Genomic DNA, 19,745 nt, shown 5'->3' on the forward strand with positions numbered 1-19,745 from the left:
TCCTAATGCAGGACAATGCCAGACCTCATGTGGCTGGAGTTTGTCAGCAGTTCCTGCAAGATGAAGGCATTGAGCACATCTGGGACATCATGTCTTGCTCCATCCACCAACGTCTAGTTGCCCCACAGACTGTCCAGGAGTTGGTGGATGCTTTAGTCCAGGTCTGGGAGGAGATCCCACAGGAGACCATCCGCAACCTTAACAGGAGCATGCCCAGGCATTGTAGGGAGGTCATACAGGCACGTGGAGGCCACACACAATACTGAGCCTCATATTGACTTGTTTTAAGGACATTACATCAAAGTTGGATCAGTCTGTAGTGTGTTTTTCCACTTTAATTTTGGGGGTGACTCCAAATCCAGGCCTCCATTGGTTAATAAATTTGATTTCCATTGATGATTTTTGTGTGATTTTGTTGTCAGCACATTCAACTTTGTACAGAACAAAGTATTCAATGAGAATATTTCATTCATTCAGATCTAGGATGTGTTGAGTGTTCCCTTTATTTTTTTGAGCAGTGTATATAAATATATGCATGTATAGCTATGCGTATATCTGTATCTATGTTTATATATTTATGGGTATCAATATGTATATATTTATGTGTGTGTATACATATGTAAATCTGTGTATCTATAGTTATGTGTGTATACCTATGTATATATGTGTATATCTATGTGTATCTTATCTATGGCTGTGTGCCCACAATGCGGATTTAATGCGTTTCCGCAGCGGCATTTCTGTGCACATGCTGCGGAAATTTCTGCTGCGGATTATCATTGTGGAAAAATCTGCAGCACTACCATTAATTGTGCGGAATAGCCGCCATTGACTTGCATTGGACCGCATAATATCCGCATGACTACATGTAGTTATGCAGATCTTATGCGATTAATGCGCGGATGGTACCCAGGTCTGGAGAACACAAGACTCTCCTCCAGACCCAGGTACCATAGTACCAGTAAGTAAAAAAAGAATTAAATTAAAAAATAACCTTATACTCACCTTCTGATGGCCCCCGCTCGGCTTCTGGCTCCGTGGCGGTACCGGTAATGTAAAAGGACTGAAAGGTCCATTTACATTACTGGTACCCGCCACAGAGCCAGCAGCGAGGCCAGGAGCAGAGCGGGGGCCATCAGAAGGTGAGTATAAGATTATTTTTTACATTCTAATTATTTTTTTTTAACATTATATTGGTCACACAATATAAATCCATGCTGGTTGATGTTAAAATCATTTAACAAACGCTTCTACTTGGCAGAAACGCTCAGGAAAAATCCGGAGCATTTCTGCATTGTGGGCACATAGTCTACATGCTATGACTTCCTCCCTAGTCCAGAATGAGGCCTGTATTAGGCTGTGTGCCCACGATGCGTTTTTCAAGCGTTTACGCGGCGGAATTTCCGCCGCGTAAACGCTTGGGAATCCTTCCCCCATGGTCTCCAATGCAATTCCGCACTTTCAATGCCCATGCTGCGGATTTTTCCGCAGCGTTTATGCTGTGCTCAAAAATCCGCAGCATGTCCATTAATTTTGCGGAAGCGCCGCCATTGACTTGCATTAGAACGCGCCAATTCCGCAAGACTGGATCTGTACTTGCGTAATTGGCGCGTTCTAATGTGTGGATGGTACCCGGGTGTGGAGGACAGGAGACTCTCCTCCACACCCAGGTACCATTAAAAGCTGTTAAAAAAAGAATAAAGTAAAAAATAAAGATTATATTCACCTTCTGAAGGACCCCGGACTCCTTCTCTTCGCTTGCCGACAGATCGCGCAGGATTGAAGGACCTGCGGTGACGTCACAGTCTTGTGACGGCAGGTCTTTCAGTACAGCGTACCGCGATCTGCCGGCAGCCAGCACAGGAGCGCAGCAAGTCTCGGGGGCCATCGGAAGGTAAGTATAGGTTTATTTTTTTATTTTTAATCATTCTCTCGGGTCACACTATATAAATCCATGCCGTTTGCATGGATTTATATAGTGTGACCAAGTTGTCAAGCACTTTCCAAGTGATGCTAAAATCGCTTGGAAAGCACTTGTCAACCCGCATGCGGAAATGCATGTGAAGAACGCTTCACATCCGCATGTCCCTGGCAGGAAAAACGCATGTAAAATCCGCATGTACAATCCGCATGTACAATCCGCATGCGTTTTTTTCTGCCAGGGAGATGCAGAAACGCTCAGGAAAAAATCCTGAGCATTTCTGCATCGTGGGCACATAGCCTTACAGCCTCCTCGGTGCAGGATCCCTCCAGCCTGTTCTGTGGTGAGGAGACCAGAATGGCGTCTCTATGGGCAGCTCCATGGTCTCCCCCATTCTCGTCACCTCACCACTGAGCTGTCCACATTGGAGTGGCTGTAGGGGGCATTCACGGAAATAACTCCTTTCACCCTTCATCTTGCCTCTGTTTCCAGGTTTCCATGGGAACTGCAGCGCTTAGACGTGGATACCGGATGTCCCTCCCGTCGTCACTTCCGGGATCAGGTGACGGCCATCTTTACGTTGATCTGCCGGGAGGAGGAGGAAGCTCCGCATACGCCTGACACCTAAGTAGCCCGCAGCCCAGGACCGGTCACCGCGTCCTTCACACAGGTCAGCCTCCGCCATCCGTACAGCCGGGCGTAGTGCGGGCGAGCAGCCTTTGACTGGCGGTGTGAGGTCACTGTCAGGGCTGCCGGGGGAGAGGTGAGTGACATCTCAGGGAGTGGGGAGCGCTCAGCCGCCTCCTCCGGTCCTCATTCATCCCCGGTGACCTGACTGTGATAGCTGGCCATGCTGGGAGTTGTAGTGCCGCCTGGTCTCAGACCACCTGTGTGCAGGGAGGCTCTCGGCTGCCATCTATAGACAAGCTGTGAGCTCGCACCTCTGTGCCTTGTATCTGTGGCCCTCAGGTGTCATGCAGCATCTGTCACACATCTGCGGACCCCTTCATGTGTCAGTGGGGTCTGCTCTGCACCGCAGTGATGTGTATGAGGGCTTTGCACTACTTGAGCTGCCAGGTATTTTATCACTTATACCTCTGGAGTGTAAGGCTATGTTCACACATTGCGTTTTTGCTGCATTTTTTTTAATGCCAATTTTCAGCTGCGTTTTGCAGTACCAGCAAAGTCTATGAGATTCCAGAAATCTCATGCACGCATCAGGTTTTTTTTTTTTGTTCAGGATTTTGTGCCTTGTAAGTTTTTTTTTTGCAAAATAGAGCATGTCACTTCTTTCAGCTTTTTTTCACCCATTGGAAGTAATGCGTGGTGAAAAAAAAACGCAGTATAAAAAGCAATGTATGAACATAGCCTAACTTTCATCCATTTTTATGGGAGTTCAAGGAGTTGTCTGGTGAAAGCAAGTTATCACTGATCCTAAGAACTGGTGATAACATGCAGATCGGTGGGTGCCCACCACTGTGCCCTGCACCGATCTGCAGATTGGAGCATGGTCATCCCTGTACCGCGCCATTCATTCTCTACAGCAAAGTGCAACGCTCAGCAGTCCCATAGAGGATGGATGGTAGAGCATGCGCACTTCTGCCCCATTCTATAACAGGGATAAAAGTGCCCCCTTCTGCCAGTGTTGGTCGCAGTGGTCTGACTTCCACCCATCAACAACTTATCAATATTGTGGTTAGGTGATAACTTCACTTGCCAACCCCTTTAAGGAAACAGGATAGAGCAACTGTGGTCAGCTTTTTTTTGTAGCCCTGCTTCTGGTCGCTGTGGAGCAGTTATTCCCATCTCCGCTGTGAAAGGTGCTCATGAGAATAACCCTTGTGAAAATAAAACTTAAAGGGAACCTGACAAGTGATGCATGCTGCCCTATCCATAAGCAGCATATAGCAGACCGTGGCTGTATGGTCTCAGCCAGGTATTAGAAAACGTGGCGCGCTCCGATGAGGCTGCCCATCCTGCTGCAGCTCTTCTTTCCATTCATTAGTAAGAGTGGTTATTCTAGACGTCCCTGGTTCGGCAGTGGTGTTGTGATGTGCTCACGTCTCCCCTGTATCTTGGGAACCAGGCTTTATTATATATTAGTGTAGACTTTCTAGTGACATAACACCAACACTGAGCTGGATCATTGACCTGTGGGACACGTGGCATCAGAGGTGCACGTTCCGTCTGTTCATTTTGTTATGTTTATCAAGGGTATGTCACTTTTTGATCACTATTTTAAAGAGTGTGGATGCAGTTGCCTCTATTAATGTAATCACATAAATTTATTGAAAGCTCCCCATACACCTTAGGCCTTATTCACATGTAGCGTGAATTCTGCATTTTTTTTTCTGCTGTTTATTTGCATGTTTTCTGTAAAAATCCACAGCAAAATAAGATGGCCTTGGCAGCCGGTCACTTGCTGGTGATGTAGGGCTCCAAAGGTAAATTACGCACTGTATATGATGATATTAGGGGAGCCCAAAGCACAGGGGCATCAGAAGATTTAAAAGAATGAGTATGTGCTGATTTCTGGCAGCTACCATAAGAATTTTTTAAGCTTATAATCCTCTTTTACGGTTATATGACCTGGTGGCTTATATATTGATGTCTATGGCTTATTAATAATGCTGATTATACCAAGTTTCCAGTTAATATGACAGTGCCACAGAGAATGGTGTCCTGTGTGACAAGGCTCTAAAATGCTGGAACTGGGAGGAAAACCTGTGGGACAGGTCTAGCCACTTGGCCATGTATAACATTTTGGTGCAATGGCCTCTTAAGCGTATACCAGGGTGAGTTATGGGCTCACTCCCTACAGCACTGAACATCTGTGTGCCCCAGAGTATGGCAGCTGTTAGGGCATGCACTGCTCCCCCTGATGGCCATCATCACAGAATGGCCTATTCATTGCAGCAGACAAGGAAGGTGCACGTCCCTGTGATACATGTGGGCTGTGCATTGTTACAGGTGGTAAGGTTGTATCGCTGTCCAGGGGCAACATGGAGGGCTGGCATGTGATAGGAGCCTTTGGCTGGCACCATTGTGGTTATTTGCTTTGCTTTAGACACCTTATCTAATCCACACAAGCACATATATATTTATTGGGAATAATTTTCCATCTGTATAGTGTGCTAGCATTATGCTATATTCCACCATATAGCATGTCCATTAGTAGTGGGGCACACGTCTAACCAATGCCAGGTTTCGCAGTGGAACGACTCTCCCCCCAACACGACTTAACAGTTGAGGCTTAATGCCATAGTTGTGTGTGTTGCTGGTGTGTAAAGTTGATCCTTTACCCCTTTACTGCGCTCCGCTCTGTAGGGAGCCGTCTGCTGGAGCTGAGAAGTCGTTACTTTATTGCTTCTACCTGTTACTAGGAAGCGGACTGGAATTTCCTTATCTCTACAGAAGGATAAAGAAGTGTTCTGTGTAATCTATTCCTCATCTCGGTAATCACATCAGTCGTGTCCCTAGTGGGCTCACAATCTAATTTCCGTAAGTCGGACATACATGTAATTAGACTACTATCATAGGAAGCCAATTAGCCTATGTTACTGTCCTGCCGGATTCCCAATCCCATAGGTTTGGTGTTACTTCAGTCCTCCCCTCTGACCTGCTCCTTGCTTTCTTTCCTGTCGGAGGGGGCGGCTCAGCCGCTTTCCTTCCTGCAGTTTCTGCTGATAACTCTGTGGAAATATCCCTTCCTCACTCACTGACCGGCTGTATCTCTTCTCCTTACAGCTAAGAGCCAAATCCCTGTGCAAATATGACGGACTCAAAGTATTTCACCACCACCAAGAAAGGTAAGACGTGGAGATGTGGGCAGCCGCTCGCTGCCTTGTAAGACACCGGTGCTAGAGCTATTCTTATGTCTCACACCTACAGGTGAGATCTTTGAGCTAAAAGCGGAGCTGAACAGCGACAAGAAGGAGAAGAAGAAAGAAGCTGTGAAGAAAGTCATAGCCTCCATGACCGTTGGGAAGGATGTTAGGTGAGTGGAGGGGCAGGTTGTCACATTGTGTTATTACTGGCGATGGGTGGTGGCGGGAGTGATTCTGGGGTGATGTGGGGGGGGGGGGGGAGTTGGAAGGCTTTCACTTACTGACTAGCTGACTTGACTTTTATTAGTGACTGGAAGTTATCAGTCATCATATTGTGCCAATTCAGCTCTTCTGGAAAATCCCCGTGATCTGCAAACCTCATATTTTGCGCCTTCAGTAGGTTTTCTTTTTTTCTTCTTGTAGGGTTATTAACCCCTTCCCATAGTATGACGCGAGTTCACGTCCTGGGAAGTTATCAGCTTGTGAGGAGGGGACTTAAGAGCTTAGGTCCCTCTAAACACGGCTTATAATACATAGCCGGCACTTGTCTCTAGCAGTTGTTAAGCATTTAAATGGCACAGTCAATCCCTGACAGCAGCATTTAAATGGAACTCGCAGGTATCAGCTACCATCGCCCCCCCCCCACAACGTGATCGGTCACTGAAGGGTTACCATGGCAGCTTGCTGTAGGCCCTCGTCGCTGCAATCATGGTGCTTCTATGAAGCTAATCCACAGGCTGAGCTCCATAGAAGACCGAGATTTTCACTATATACTGCAATATTTTTGTATTTCAATATGTAATATCGCAGGTTTAAGTCCCCTAAGAAAATATTTTAAAAAAATATATAAAAATTCAAATCTCTTCCCTTTCTACCCTCGTTAAAAATAAAGGAAGTAAACATATTTAGTATCACTGCGCCTTTAAACATCGATCAAAATATAGAATTAATTAACCCCTTGTGTTAAACACCGTAAAGAGGGGAAAAAAATCAAAATGCTAGAATTGCGTTATTTTGATCACCTACCTTAAAAAAAGGAAATAAAAAGCAATCAAAACATCCTATGTACCCCAAATTGTTATCCAAAAAATGTCAGCTCTCCACACAAAAAAACAAGCCCTCACTCAACACCTTCTACAGAAAAATAAGAGTTCCAGAACTTGAAAAATGGCGACAAAGCCAAAAAAATATTTTTTATTTACAAAAATGTTTTTTTTCAACACTTAAATCACCGTAATCGGACTGACCTGGACAATCGTGTGTCCAGGTAATTTTTGCTGCACAATGAACGTTGTAAAACAAACAAAAAAAAAAACAATGGCGCAATTGCATTTGTTTTTCTCCATTTCATCCTACTTGGAGTTTTTTTTTCCAGGTTTTCAGTACATTTTGCAAAATGATTGGGGTCATTCAAAACTACAACTTGTCCCGTAAGCAATTATGCGGTTATGTCGTCAGAAAAATAAAAAGAATGGTTCTTGGAAGAAAGTGAAAAAAAAAAAAGAGCGCGCAGAAACAAAAAAACTCCTTGGTCCTTAAAGGGTTTTTCCAGTAGCAGCGGGCATATGTTTAAAACTGGATGCCTCATGTGTCGCCATGTAACTAATCTCTCCGTTTTGTGACAGCGCCCTGTTTCCTGACGTGGTGAACTGCATGCAGACTGATAACCTGGAACTGAAGAAGCTGGTATACTTGTACCTGATGAACTATGCCAAGAGCCAGCCAGACATGGCCATCATGGCTGTAAACACCTTTGTTAAGGTGGGTGATGAAATGAAGGTGCTGCTCCAGTTATAATTCACATTACCGCCATACATCGCTTTGATTGATGGGACGTGTACATTATGATTGATGCCATTATGATAAACCATGCTTCCTCTGGAGCAGGATGTAATGCCTTCTGAAGATTTTTCATTGGGCCTATACCCGCCTCCTAGCACATCCATGCCCACAAACATATTTGTTCCCACACAAGCTAGACCGTGTCTGTGAAAGACGCCTGGGTTGTGTTTCTAGGCATTTCTCCATGACCTACACCACATTTCCAACAGTTGTGTTGAGGTATATGGCATGTGCCACTCTACAAAGTTAGATATGAGTCCTATTTAACTGGACTGTGATGAGTGATTATTCCCCAGTGTCTCTTATTGTTTGTTAAAGGGATTGTCCAGTTAGAAGATCTTGATATCCTATCATCACGTTAGGTCATCTATAGTAGATCGAAGAGGGTCCAACATCCAAAACCCCCACCAATCAGCTGTAGTATTTTGTAAGGACATTGAACTGAGCTGCAGTGCACAGCTCCATTCAATGTGTAGCGGCTGCGGCCTGGTACAGCTCCTACTCAAATGAGCTGTTCTGCAGTACCTGGCAGCGATCACTACACATGGAATGAAGCTGCGCACTGCAGCTCTGTTCAGTGTGTTTACATTGGCCACGGCCTAAGGTTATAACAGCTGATAAATGGGGGGGGTGTCACATTTTCTGACCAGACAACACCTTTAAAAAAAAAAACTCGGCATATTTCAGTATCCAGATTCGTTCTCTAGCCTGACAGTTTTTTACACCATGTTTGGTCACTACATTTCATATGTATGCTTTCAGTGACCTAATGAACGCTTTCTTTTTGGGTGGTCAATGCCGTGAGACCCCAACAGATCACTTGAACAAAGGAGTCGTTCCACTCGTTTTAGCACCATGCCCATTCAACATCCATCATAGAAATGTATACTGTAATGCTTTCTGACTTTATTACTTTTTCTTTTTGTTAAATACTGAATAGCGTTTTCTTACACATTGAATAAAGCAAAAACACTTATTTTTGCCTTTTGAAAAATTAAAAAAATGAAATGGTATTCTTGTTTTTTATAGTATATGTATGTCTATTGTGAATGTGTAGACAAGAAAGCTTTTGGTGAATATTATTTTTCACACAAGGAATAGCTGTGTATAGTTGAGAATTTTCATAACTTACTAGAGTTGCAAAGAATATTATTATTATTGCGGACCATTAAAGGGGTTGACCACAGTTTAACTATGGGCACAAAGCATGAAATAATTGAAAGAAGCCCTCCCATGTAGTTTTTTTATTTCATTAAATCTGTGTATATGTGCATGTAGCTAAGTGTGAGTATATTAATATATTCACCTACTGTCGCCTTCTCCAGGATCCAGCGCCGCTCTGCTCCTCTTCTGAGTGACATCACCATACTTCAGACTCTTCGGGACACTCCATGCATGAGACAGAGGTCTCTCTTACAATGTAAGCCTATAGAACTTCGATCTGACACTCTATAGGATTACATTATAATAGTCACTCTGAGAGCAGTATGACTCGTGTAGAGTCTGAAGATCGGTGACATCACTGAGAAGAGGAGCTGAACGGTACTGGATCCTGGAGAGGGCAACAGTAGGTGAGTATGTTAATACATTACATGTACATATACACAGATTTAATGTAGAAATAAACTTGATTAAAATAATTTAAAAAAAGTATTCACCTGTGAATTGTCGGGAATTGGTGACATTCTGATGACATGTAAGTGAATGGTCTCAGCGGTGATGGTAGTAGCATGGCCGACACATGACTGCTGAAGCCAGTGATCGGCTATAGAGGTCGTTCACAAAAACTAGTGGGAGCCGCAGGGGAACTAGCTGGTGGGTTATTACATATTTTATTATTTTGAAGCATTGCCTGCTTATTGGCCACTTTTAACAAATCTTTTAAACCACTAAGATAAGCAAATGCATGATGAGGACTACCAAGTAGATTCTATGTAGTATTGTATGCCATTTCACTTGACTCTTTCCAGTGCTTGGTGTCACTGCTGTCATGTAAGGTGCCAGTTTGCCTTTGCACATACTGTCATTTGCTACATCAGCTATCTTTTTACTTCATATAAAGCTAATCAATAGAAAACATTCCCTGCAGACTTTATATTTTGGCACCACATTGCTCCCACCCTGACCTACTGATGACGTGAGTCGTCTTTCAGCGGCTGGACGTCTCAGATATCACGGGGGTTATATTACACTTGTGGGAAGGAAGCCACAACCTGATAATTTTCTTCTACAAGCGCTTCATATAGCTTAATACTATGTGCTCCTGCCTTCATTCATTTATGATATGAAATAATATAACCTGGAAAGGCGCTCTTTAATCATTCAGCAATCATTTTATGCCAGCTACAAAATGTAGTTCTGTAGCTTTTATTAATTTCTTATATATATATTTTTTGACTTGTCCTCTTTTATTCAGGACTGTGAAGACCCAAATCCACTGATCCGTGCACTGGCGGTGCGCACCATGGGCTGTATCCGCGTGGACAAAATCACAGAGTATCTCTGCGAGCCATTGCGCAAATGCCTGAAGGATGAGGACCCATATGTGCGCAAGACGGCAGCAGTGTGTGTCGCCAAACTGCATGACATTAACGCTCAGCTAGTGGAAGATCAGGGCTTTCTTGATACATTGAAAGATCTAATTTCTGACTCTAATCCAATGGTAAGGAAACTGCCCTTATGGAGTCTTGTTGTTGGAGATGTGGGGCGTCATAAAAGGCCCTGGAAGTGGACCAGCCAGCTGTCAGACCCTGCTTATACCAGTTGTTACCATGTGTCTGCTGTAGTAGGCAAAGCCTTTTGAAGTTACTATTCATCATCACTGAAAATGCCTAAAAACAATGTGAATCATGGCTACTGTTCAGACCTTGTTGGCTGACCGTCAAGTATTATACCTGATGTACGTCCTACCTTCTCATTCTAGGTCGTGGCTAATGCTGTAGCAGCTCTATCAGAGATTGCAGAGTCCCACCCGAATAGTAACCTCCTGGACTTGAATCCACAGTCAATCAATAAGTTGCTTACTGCTCTTAATGAGTGTACAGAATGGGGTCAGATATTCATCCTGGACTGCTTGGCCAACTATATTCCCAAAGATGACCGGGAAGCTCAAAGGTAAGTTGAAAGTATTTATTGACACAAAATGACTGTTCAAACCAAGCACAGGCTCTTGGTGCACCCTTGGTGTGGCCAAGTACTTCAATGCACCTTTTAGCCTACATGAATTGTACATATCTCAGCAGGTGGGTAGATGTACTGACCTGGTCGGTCATGCCAAGGGTTTACCCAACTCCTGTGTTTGGTTTGTACAGTCATTTTGTACTGATAGAATCCCTTTAATATGAGGGTTTTTTTTCTACACCATATTTGAGGCACTTTTCCTCTCCACAGTGTATGTGAACGTGTTACGCCGCGTCTCTCACACGCCAATTCAGCTGTGGTCCTTTCTGCGGTCAAGGTCCTCATGAAACTTATGGAACTGCTATCAAAAGATTTGGATTACTATGGGACGCTGTTAAAGAAGCTGGCACCCCCTCTTGTCACATTGCTCTCTGCTGAGCCCGAATTGCAGTATGTGGCACTGCGTAATATCAATTTAATTGTGCAGAAGCGGTAAGATTTTCATGCCAAAACTGACCAGCTTTACCAATGCTCTGTGTCCTCCAGTCACTGACACTTATTCTTCGTGCCTTTTCTTCTAGACCAGAGATCTTGAAGCATGAGATGAAAGTTTTCTTTGTGAAATACAATGACCCAATCTACGTTAAACTTGAAAAGCTTGACATCATGATCAGACTGGCATCACCTGCCAATATTGCCCAGGTTGGTGGCTGTATTATGTAGTGGAATACAACTTTTGTCGGGGTGCTGAAAACCTTCTAGTTAGGATATCTGTACTTCAATATAATTTCTTTTAAAACAATTAGGTTCTGGCTGAACTGAAGGAATACGCCACAGAGGTAGACGTGGATTTTGTACGGAAAGCTGTTAGAGCAATTGGACGCTGTGCTATTAAAGTGGAGGTATAAAATTATTTCTTCAAATGTACATTTTGGCTGACTTAAAGGGATATTCCAGGCAGATGCATCTATTACCTTTCCACTTATCTAATAAACACTATATTATTGGGAGTCTGACTACTTGGATTTCACCAGTCATCAAAAGAGAGGACCCCTGTTACCTGTTCTCCATATGGCTAGGAGGACGCTAAATAGGGCGCTAGTCGAGCTTCATTCAAAGTGTGATAAATGCTTCTGGTTAGAAAACCCCTTTAAAGTATCGTGAAGTCAGTAATTGATTGTAAATTGTGTTTTCCTTTAGCAATCTGCAGAGCGCTGTGTGAGCACCCTCCTAGATCTCATTCAGACCAAGGTGAATTATGTGGTCCAAGAAGCCATTGTGGTGATAAAGGACATTTTCAGAAAGTACCCAAACAAGTAGGTGTCACCTTGTGACGGTTAGGTGATGTGTGTCTCCTGGTGTCCTCATCGGTCAAACGTGTTCAGTTTCATGTGGAATCTATAGTGTTATCGGTGATGAGTGAGGACTTGGATAGAAAAGCGGTTAGGATTGTCAGAAGATCTTTCTTTTTATATATACCTGATCATTTCCTAGCATGTCACAATATCGCAGCAAAAACCAATGCAAAGTTTGATATTCACTAATCTTTTATCAGATATGAGAGCGTCATCTCCACACTTTGTGAGAACCTGGACTCTCTTGATGAACCAGAGGCACGGGCGGCCATGATTTGGATAGTAGGAGAATATGCTGAGCGCATTGACAATGCGGATGAGCTGCTGGAAAGCTTCTTAGAGGGATTCCATGATGAGAGCACACAGGTAGGTCTGTTGGCACCTTGCCAGGCCAGCTTGCTTTGATTGGAGTCATTTGCGTTCGAACTCACTTCCTACCGGATAGAAACAGATTTTATGGAACACCTTTAATGGTTCTATATTGCTCTTTATTATTTCTTTCCATCTTAGGTGCAACTGCAACTTCTTACGGCTATTGTGAAGCTGTTTCTGAAGAAGCCAACAGAGACACAGGAGCTGGTACAGCAAGTACTAAGCTTGGCAACACAGGTGAGGTGAATGCCAATGGTTACAATGCAGTGTTGTATAAAACCTATAAGCTATCTCTTCATATCAGTTTTAATTATTACATGCATGTGGAGATATGGAGAATAGGGAACTTTGTTATATACCACCACTATTTACTACTGCATGTTACTCATAGGACTCAGATAACCCAGATCTCCGAGATCGTGGCTATATATACTGGCGACTGCTCTCTACAGATCCTGTTGCTGCCAAAGAAGTGGTCCTGGCAGAAAAACCTTTGATCTCAGAAGAAACTGACCTCATTGAGCCCACTTTGCTGGAGGAGCTGATCTGTTACATTGGCACACTGGCCTCTGTCTACCACAAGCCTCCAAATGCTTTTGTAGAAGGAAGTCGAGGAGTGGTTCCCAAAAGGTTACCACCTCGAACTGGCTCGTGAGTATTAAATTATTGCAAGGTTGTTTTTAAGGGTTTTCATTAATCATTTAGAAAATGGCTCTCAAAAGCATAACACTTCTTTTTACCCCTTTCCAACATCAGCCATATATGTACGGCGCAAATACGGAGCAGGTGAGGTGTATGGTGCAGACTTAGAGGCTTAGCCTGCCCCATTCCCGACAGATGGATGGTTGTTAGAGATGAGCAGATCAATTTGCGGACTCTGGTCCAGGTCAAGGGTACCTGGCAGCGTGACAGTAGGCCTGCGAATCTTTTATCTTTCGGTGACCCTGACGTGGTAGTGTCAGGTCTGGTGCGATGTCATCTGTGCAACATGACACACAGATAATATCGTGCCAGCGTTGGCTAATCAAAAGCCGCTCTGGGGACACCAGAAAGTAAGGGATTCGCCGACTTCCCATCTAGCCGCCAGGTAACACTGACCTGCACACTGGACCAGAATCCCACAAATCAATCCGCTCATCTCTAATGGCTGTTATTCAGCCATCTTCTACCTCTAACAGCAGCGAGTGGAGCTTGGGCCCTACCCGATGCTATTAGATTTTTAAATGCTGCTGTCAATCTCAGATAGTGGTATTTAAAACGCGTGAACCGGGTTGTGCAGGAGCGCTCATGGGCCCCATCACAGCGTGATTGCTTGGTGCCAGTGGGTTGCCATGGTAGCTGGGGTTTGCTGAAGACCCCTAAGCATGCCATTACAATGCTCTGTTGAAACCTAACCTCTAGCTTGACTTCATAGGAGACAGTGATTTTTACTATATACTGCAATACTATGGTATTGCAGTATATCGTGTAAGTGGTCAGAGAATCACAAATCCACAAGGGAGAATATAAAAAAAAAAAAATTAAAACTCTGATCAACCTTTTTTTTTTCACATTATAAATTGATATTAATAAAATAAACCCATTTCTTATCATTGCATCTGTAAAAGACCAATCTATTAAAATATAAAACTATTTGACCCTATTAGTAAACATCCTAGAGAGAAAAAAAAATGAAAACGCCAGAATTACGTTTTATTTTAATCACCGCAAATAAATGCAATAAGAAGCAATCAATACACTGTATCTATTTCAGAATGGTGGCATTAAAAAAAAAATCACGTTTCCCCATAGAAAAAACAAGAAAATGGTTACAGTAACACACATCTCGTTGTTTGTTTTTTTTAAACAAATTCCCCCCCAAAATTTTTCCCCACTAACATAATTAAAAACAACAACACTGGACCAGTTTGGCATCGCCATAATCTTACTAACCTTGGATAATCATGCTGTAGAAATCATAAAAGTTGAAAAACAATTTCAGAATCGCCTTTTGTTTTTGTTTTTTTGCAATCTCATTGCACTTGGAATTTTTCCACGTTTTCCAGAACATTGAATGGTAAAATGAATAGTGGTGGTCAAAACTACAGTTCGTCCCACCTAAAACAACCCCTTTTATGGTTATATGGGTAGAAAGATAAAAAAAGTTATGGCTTTTGAAAGGGGGAAAGGAAAAAATGAAAATCGTCTGCTTTGGGAAGGGGTTTATACCCATGGGGTCCTAGAATATCCCATTTCAATTAACATTGTATCTAATGGATATATGTGATGGCTCGCACCAGTGTGTGAGTTGATCATAAGTACTTAGTCTTAGACAATGGCCCCGATGCACATGGATGGAAATCTGAACTGCTTTTCATTTGCCAAAATAAAAGCATCTTTCCTTTGTCACTGCATAGAAACCAGACCTGAGATCCCAGGATCAATATGTCGCATTAAATTACAGACAGACCATTGCTAATTTACTTGCTTTTTGTCCACAGCAGCGAGAGTGCAGAGAGTCCAGATCCAGTTACCGCAGTGCAACCCCAAACAGAAACGCACCCGTCAGTCATCCCATCTCAGGGAGATCTGTTGGGTGACCTCCTAAACCTTGATTTAGCACCACCAGTCAGTGGACCTCCGCTGACTGCTAGTTCTGTACCTTTGGGTGGAGTGGATCTCCTGAGTGGTGGATTGGACACATTGGTATGTAAATAATAGTCAGCCCCTCTACCCCATAAAATACAGTAATGTGGGTGTTTAAGAAGTTACCGTACATTTCTATGTCAATATATATCTACGGTACAGGACAGATGTGCTCAATGTTTGCCATATTGTCTTCATTCCTTTGACTCCACCTTTGATTCATGCCCTCCACTGTTAAAGGGCTTGTCAAGCCCCCTTACTCCCGCATCGTGATGTGTGTGGCGCTGATGAAGTTGCATCTGTAGAACGTGTGAATTGACAGGAAGAGAAGATGTCATATCTTTATGGATGTAGGAAGAAGCTGAGGAGCAAAAAGCGCAGTAGTCTTCTCCGATGATAAAAGACAATAAGGTGCAGGGAATTGCTCACCTGGTAAAGTTGTGGATCACACAACCAGGATCAAGCTTAAGTTTGTCAGCTGTTGCAGTCACAGGGGTTAAAATAATGCTGAAATACCAGAAGAGAAACAACAGGTGGGTCATCTGCACTTCTGATGGAGATCTGAAAAAATGGCCCAGGATACAAAGTAGACTTGATGTGGTTTTATTAGCAATGCTTTTCAAAGTCTTCATACTTGTTTATCAGGATATAACCACATACGTACAGTACAGACCAAAAGTTTGGACACACCTTCTCATTTAAAGATTTTTCTGTATTTTCATGACTTTGAAAATTGTACATTCACACTGAAGGCATCAAACCTATGAATTAACACATGTGGAATTATATACTTAAAAAAAAAGCGTGAAACAACTGAAAATATGTCTTATATTCTTGGTTCTTCAAAGAAGCCTTCTTTTGCTCTGATGACTGCTTTGCACGCTCTTGGCATTCTCTTGATGAGCTTCAAGAGGTAGTCACCGGAAATGGTTTTCACTTCACAGGTGTGCCCTGTCAGGTTTAATAAATGGGATTTCTTGCCTTGTAAATGGGGTTGGGACCATCAGTTGTGTTGTGCAGAAGTCAGGTGGATACACAGCTGATAGTCCTACTGAATAGACTGTTAGAATTTGTATTATGGCAAGAAAAAAGCAGCTAAGTAAAGAAAAACGAGTGGCCATCATTACTTTAAGAAATGAAGGTCAGTCAGTCTGAAAAATTGGGCAAACTTTGAAAGTGTCCCCAAGTGCAGTTGCAAAAACCATCAAGCGCTACAAAGAAACTGGCTCACATGAGGACCGCCCAAGGAAAGGAAGACCAAGAGTCACCTCTGCTTCTGAGGATAAGTTTATTCGAGTCACCAGCCTCAGAATGTGCAGGTTAACAGCAGCTCAGATAAGAGACCAGGTCAATACCACATAGAGTTCTAGCAGCAGACACATCTCTTAAACAACTGTTAAGAGGAGACTTTGTGCAGCAGGCCTTCATGGTAAAATAGCTGCTAGGAAACCACTGCTAAGGACAGGCAACTAGCAGAAGAGACTTGTTTGGGCTAAAGAACACAAGGAATGGACATTACACCAGTGGAAATCTGTGCTTTGGTCTAATGAGTCCAAATTTGAGATCTTTGGTTCCAACCACCGTGTCTTTGTGTGACGCAGAAAAGGTGAACGGATGGACTCTACATGCCTGGTTCCCACCGTGAAGCATGGAGGAGGAGGTGTGATGGTGTGGGGGTGCTTTGCTGGTGACACTGTTGGGGATTTATTCAAAAATGAAGGCATACTGATCCAGCATGGCTACCACAGCATCTTGCAGCGGCATTCTTTTCCATCCGGTTTGCGTTTAGTTGGACCATCAGTTAGTTTTCAGCAAGACAATGACCCCAAACACACCTCCAGGCTGTGTAAGGGCTATTTGACCAAGAGGGAGAGTGATGGGGTGCTATGCCAGATGACCTGGCCTCCACAGTCACCAGACCTGAACCCAATCGAGATGGTTTGGGGTGAGCTGGACCGCAGAGTGAAGGCAAAATGACCAACAAGTGCTAAGCATCTCTGGGAACTCCTTCAAGATTGTTGGAAGACCATTTCCGGTGACTACCTCTTGAAGCTCATCAAGAGAATGCCAAGAGTGTGCAAAGCAGTCATCAAAGCAAAATGTGGCTACTTTGAAGAACCTAGAATATAAGACATATTTTTAGTTGTTTCACACTTTTTTGTTAAGTATATAATTCCACATGTGTTAATTCATAGTTTTGATGCCTTCAGTGTGAATGTACAATTTTCAAAGTCATGAAAATACAGAAAAATCTCTAAATGACAATCTGTGTCCAAACTTTTGGTCTGTACTGTATGTATCCTGGACCATTTTTTCGGGTCTCCATCAGCAGATGACCCCTATTGTATCTCTTCTGATATTTTAATGAATAGGACAGTTGCGTGGTACCTGCGTCATCAGCACCACTCACCTCGTGATGCGGAAGTGAACGGCGCTGGACAACCTCTTTATATGGAGTGTATCCATGGACTAAATCACAAAGTATCAGCACTCAGGGACTAAGTTGTAACACAGAACGTCCTCTTATCTCTTTAATGAACTTTTTCCCGAATATTATCTGAAGTCCCTTTAAATCTCTAATTTTCTTAGGGATGAAATGAAAAAATAATTCCTCATTCTTCCATAGTGTATCAGGCTGATCCTTTCTATCATTTTTCTTTTCTCTTTCTGTGAATGTGCTTTCCTTGGCTGCTTCTGCCTGCTGTTCGGCTTTTCTGTGTGTCTCCCGCGCCTGCTTCTGGTTGCCTGTGCACTGCCTCCCCTCCCATCTGCTTCAACTTCAAAGATTGTGGAAGACACAGAAGGGGTATGCTAGGGAGAAGTATGCGTCTATACTGCATGGGTTGTTGGGGGTAGTTTTGAAGCTCATAGGGTTTGATCATAATCACGCAGTGTGCAGAATTACAATCATAGGACACATTTATACCAGGGACTAGGCGTCGTCATCCCATCTTAGGGGCTGTAGGATAGTTCTGTAGATACCATTTAAATTTATAAGAAAATAATTTAATTTTTTTTTTTTTTACTTTACAGCTGGGTGCTGACACCGGTCCAAATCTGTCTGTAAGTGCAATTCCTTATTCCTATTAATAGTCCCCTCTTTTAACATTTATTCTTGGATTATGTCTAGACTTGGTTCAATTTGATTTGCAGATCTTGGGCCATCAGCCTCATCAGTAATCTAGGGCCACAGGACAGATGCCCTGAGAACTGCCTCTTCCATGATGGCATCTTCTTTTGATTAGTTAACCTGGTGCTAAGTCATAAAAAGCAGAACCTTCGATGTCGGGAGGTAGGACGTGGAGATAAGACGTGGTTCTCAGGGCTGCAGTCCAGCGGCCGCAGATTACTGACAGATGATGGACTGGGTCCTGTGAATCGATTCGCACCAATTAGGACTTCTATTTCCCTGATTTGAATCCACTGATGTCATATTATTTGTCTGCTATTCAGAAATATAATGTATGGAGCATATGATAAACACATTGCTTTTGCTTGGGTCGTAATAATGTGAAATACCATATTACTTGTATAGTGTTCCTTTGTACAGTATATGTCTTTTCTCTTGTAGTTGCCTTCTGGATTTATGGCTCCTCCAGTGGCTGCTGCTCCCCTTGGACCTCCACTCTCTGGAGGACTCGGTGACATCTTTGATTTGGGCAGTGGAACAGGTGCTATTCTTGGATCATATGTCTCTCCAAAATCAGTAAGTGATGTTTGTTATACATACAGTTGCCTCTTATGTGCAGTTTTTAATCCCTTCCTGACATAGGACGTAATAGTATATGATGTGGGTGTGTGGAGCAAGGCTGTACAGCCAGCATAAGTTGCTAACCGCAGCGGCCAGAGCTAGCTTTGATCATTGTTGTATAACCCCTTAAATGCCGCCGTCATTCTCTCTTATGGTGCAATTTGGCCCATGCGTTCCTTTAGGCAATCATTGTCCCCTTCCCATGGTGACAAAAAAAAGTGTAAACAAAATAGAAAAAAATTGGACCCCCCCCCCCGCTTTTCCTCCTTTAAAAACTTAGAAATAAAAAAAAATTAAACATTCAGTATTACTGAATTAAGTCTTATTTCATTTTTAATCATTACAGTTACAAAAATGAAAACTAAAATAAGTTAAAACACCCAATTTTCTCTGACCGAAAAAAAAAAAAAAAACACCAGAATTGCAGTTTGCTTTTTATTTTGTGTATGGCAGTTACACAAGAGATGTTTTGATTTTTTTTTTTTTTTTATCCCAAAATGGTACCGATTAAAGCATCACACACACAGAAAAAAAAATACACACCACTATCTATGGAAAAATTAAAAAAATGAATAAATAAAATTCCGGGTCTCAAAAGAAGGCAACACAAAACAAATGTTATTTTTATTTATATATTTTTACAAATTTCTGGGGGAAAAATTTCATTTCAATTAAAAAAAAAAAAATAAAACCTGTAGAAGTTTGATTTCACTTAAACTTACTGGAGAATCATTTTGCCGTGTCATTTTTATCACCCAATGAAGACAGTAAAAAGAAAACGCAAAATACAATGTTGGAATTGCTTTTTTTTTCTCTCTCCTTTGCACTGAATGGTAAAATGAATGCTGTCATTCAAAACTACTACTGCTGCAAAAAATAAAACAAAACGCTGATACAGCGATGTTGATGGAAAATAGGAAAAAAAAAGTTAT

General features: G+C 42.7%; 1 protein-coding gene across 2 annotated transcripts in view; it reads left to right on the forward strand.

Moving 5' to 3' along the window:
• Positions 1-2,437: 2,437 nt before the first annotated feature.
• Positions 2,438-19,745, forward strand: part of AP1B1 (adaptor related protein complex 1 subunit beta 1) — a 42,137-nt gene continuing 24,829 nt past the window's right edge. Inside the window, exons 1-16 of one of the 2 annotated variants that reach the window (XM_073671761.1) lie at positions 2,438-2,591; positions 5,669-5,730; positions 5,813-5,918; positions 7,374-7,509; positions 10,007-10,252; positions 10,514-10,704; positions 10,981-11,202; positions 11,292-11,412; positions 11,517-11,612; positions 11,911-12,026; positions 12,266-12,431; positions 12,576-12,674; positions 12,829-13,088; positions 14,918-15,122; positions 18,096-18,125; positions 18,634-18,768. In XM_073671761.1, the coding sequence (XP_073527862.1) occupies positions 5,694-5,730; positions 5,813-5,918; positions 7,374-7,509; positions 10,007-10,252; positions 10,514-10,704; positions 10,981-11,202; positions 11,292-11,412; positions 11,517-11,612; positions 11,911-12,026; positions 12,266-12,431; positions 12,576-12,674; positions 12,829-13,088; positions 14,918-15,122; positions 18,096-18,125; positions 18,634-18,768 (2,166 nt within the window). In that variant the 5' untranslated portion in view covers positions 2,438-2,591; positions 5,669-5,693. Of the gene's footprint in view, positions 2,685-5,668; positions 5,731-5,812; positions 5,919-7,373; positions 7,510-10,006; positions 10,253-10,513; positions 10,705-10,980; positions 11,203-11,291; positions 11,413-11,516; positions 11,613-11,910; positions 12,027-12,265; positions 12,432-12,575; positions 12,675-12,828; positions 13,089-14,917; positions 15,123-18,095; positions 18,126-18,633; positions 18,769-19,745 lie in introns of both variants that reach the window. The other variant, XM_073671768.1, reaches the window with a different exon arrangement.

Source organism: Phyllobates terribilis, unplaced genomic scaffold, assembly GCF_046119375.1.
Source record: "Phyllobates terribilis strain yellow unplaced genomic scaffold, ASM4611937v1 Scaffold_1__5_contigs__length_1240528914, whole genome shotgun sequence".
Taxonomy (NCBI): Eukaryota; Metazoa; Chordata; class Amphibia; order Anura; family Dendrobatidae; genus Phyllobates; species Phyllobates terribilis.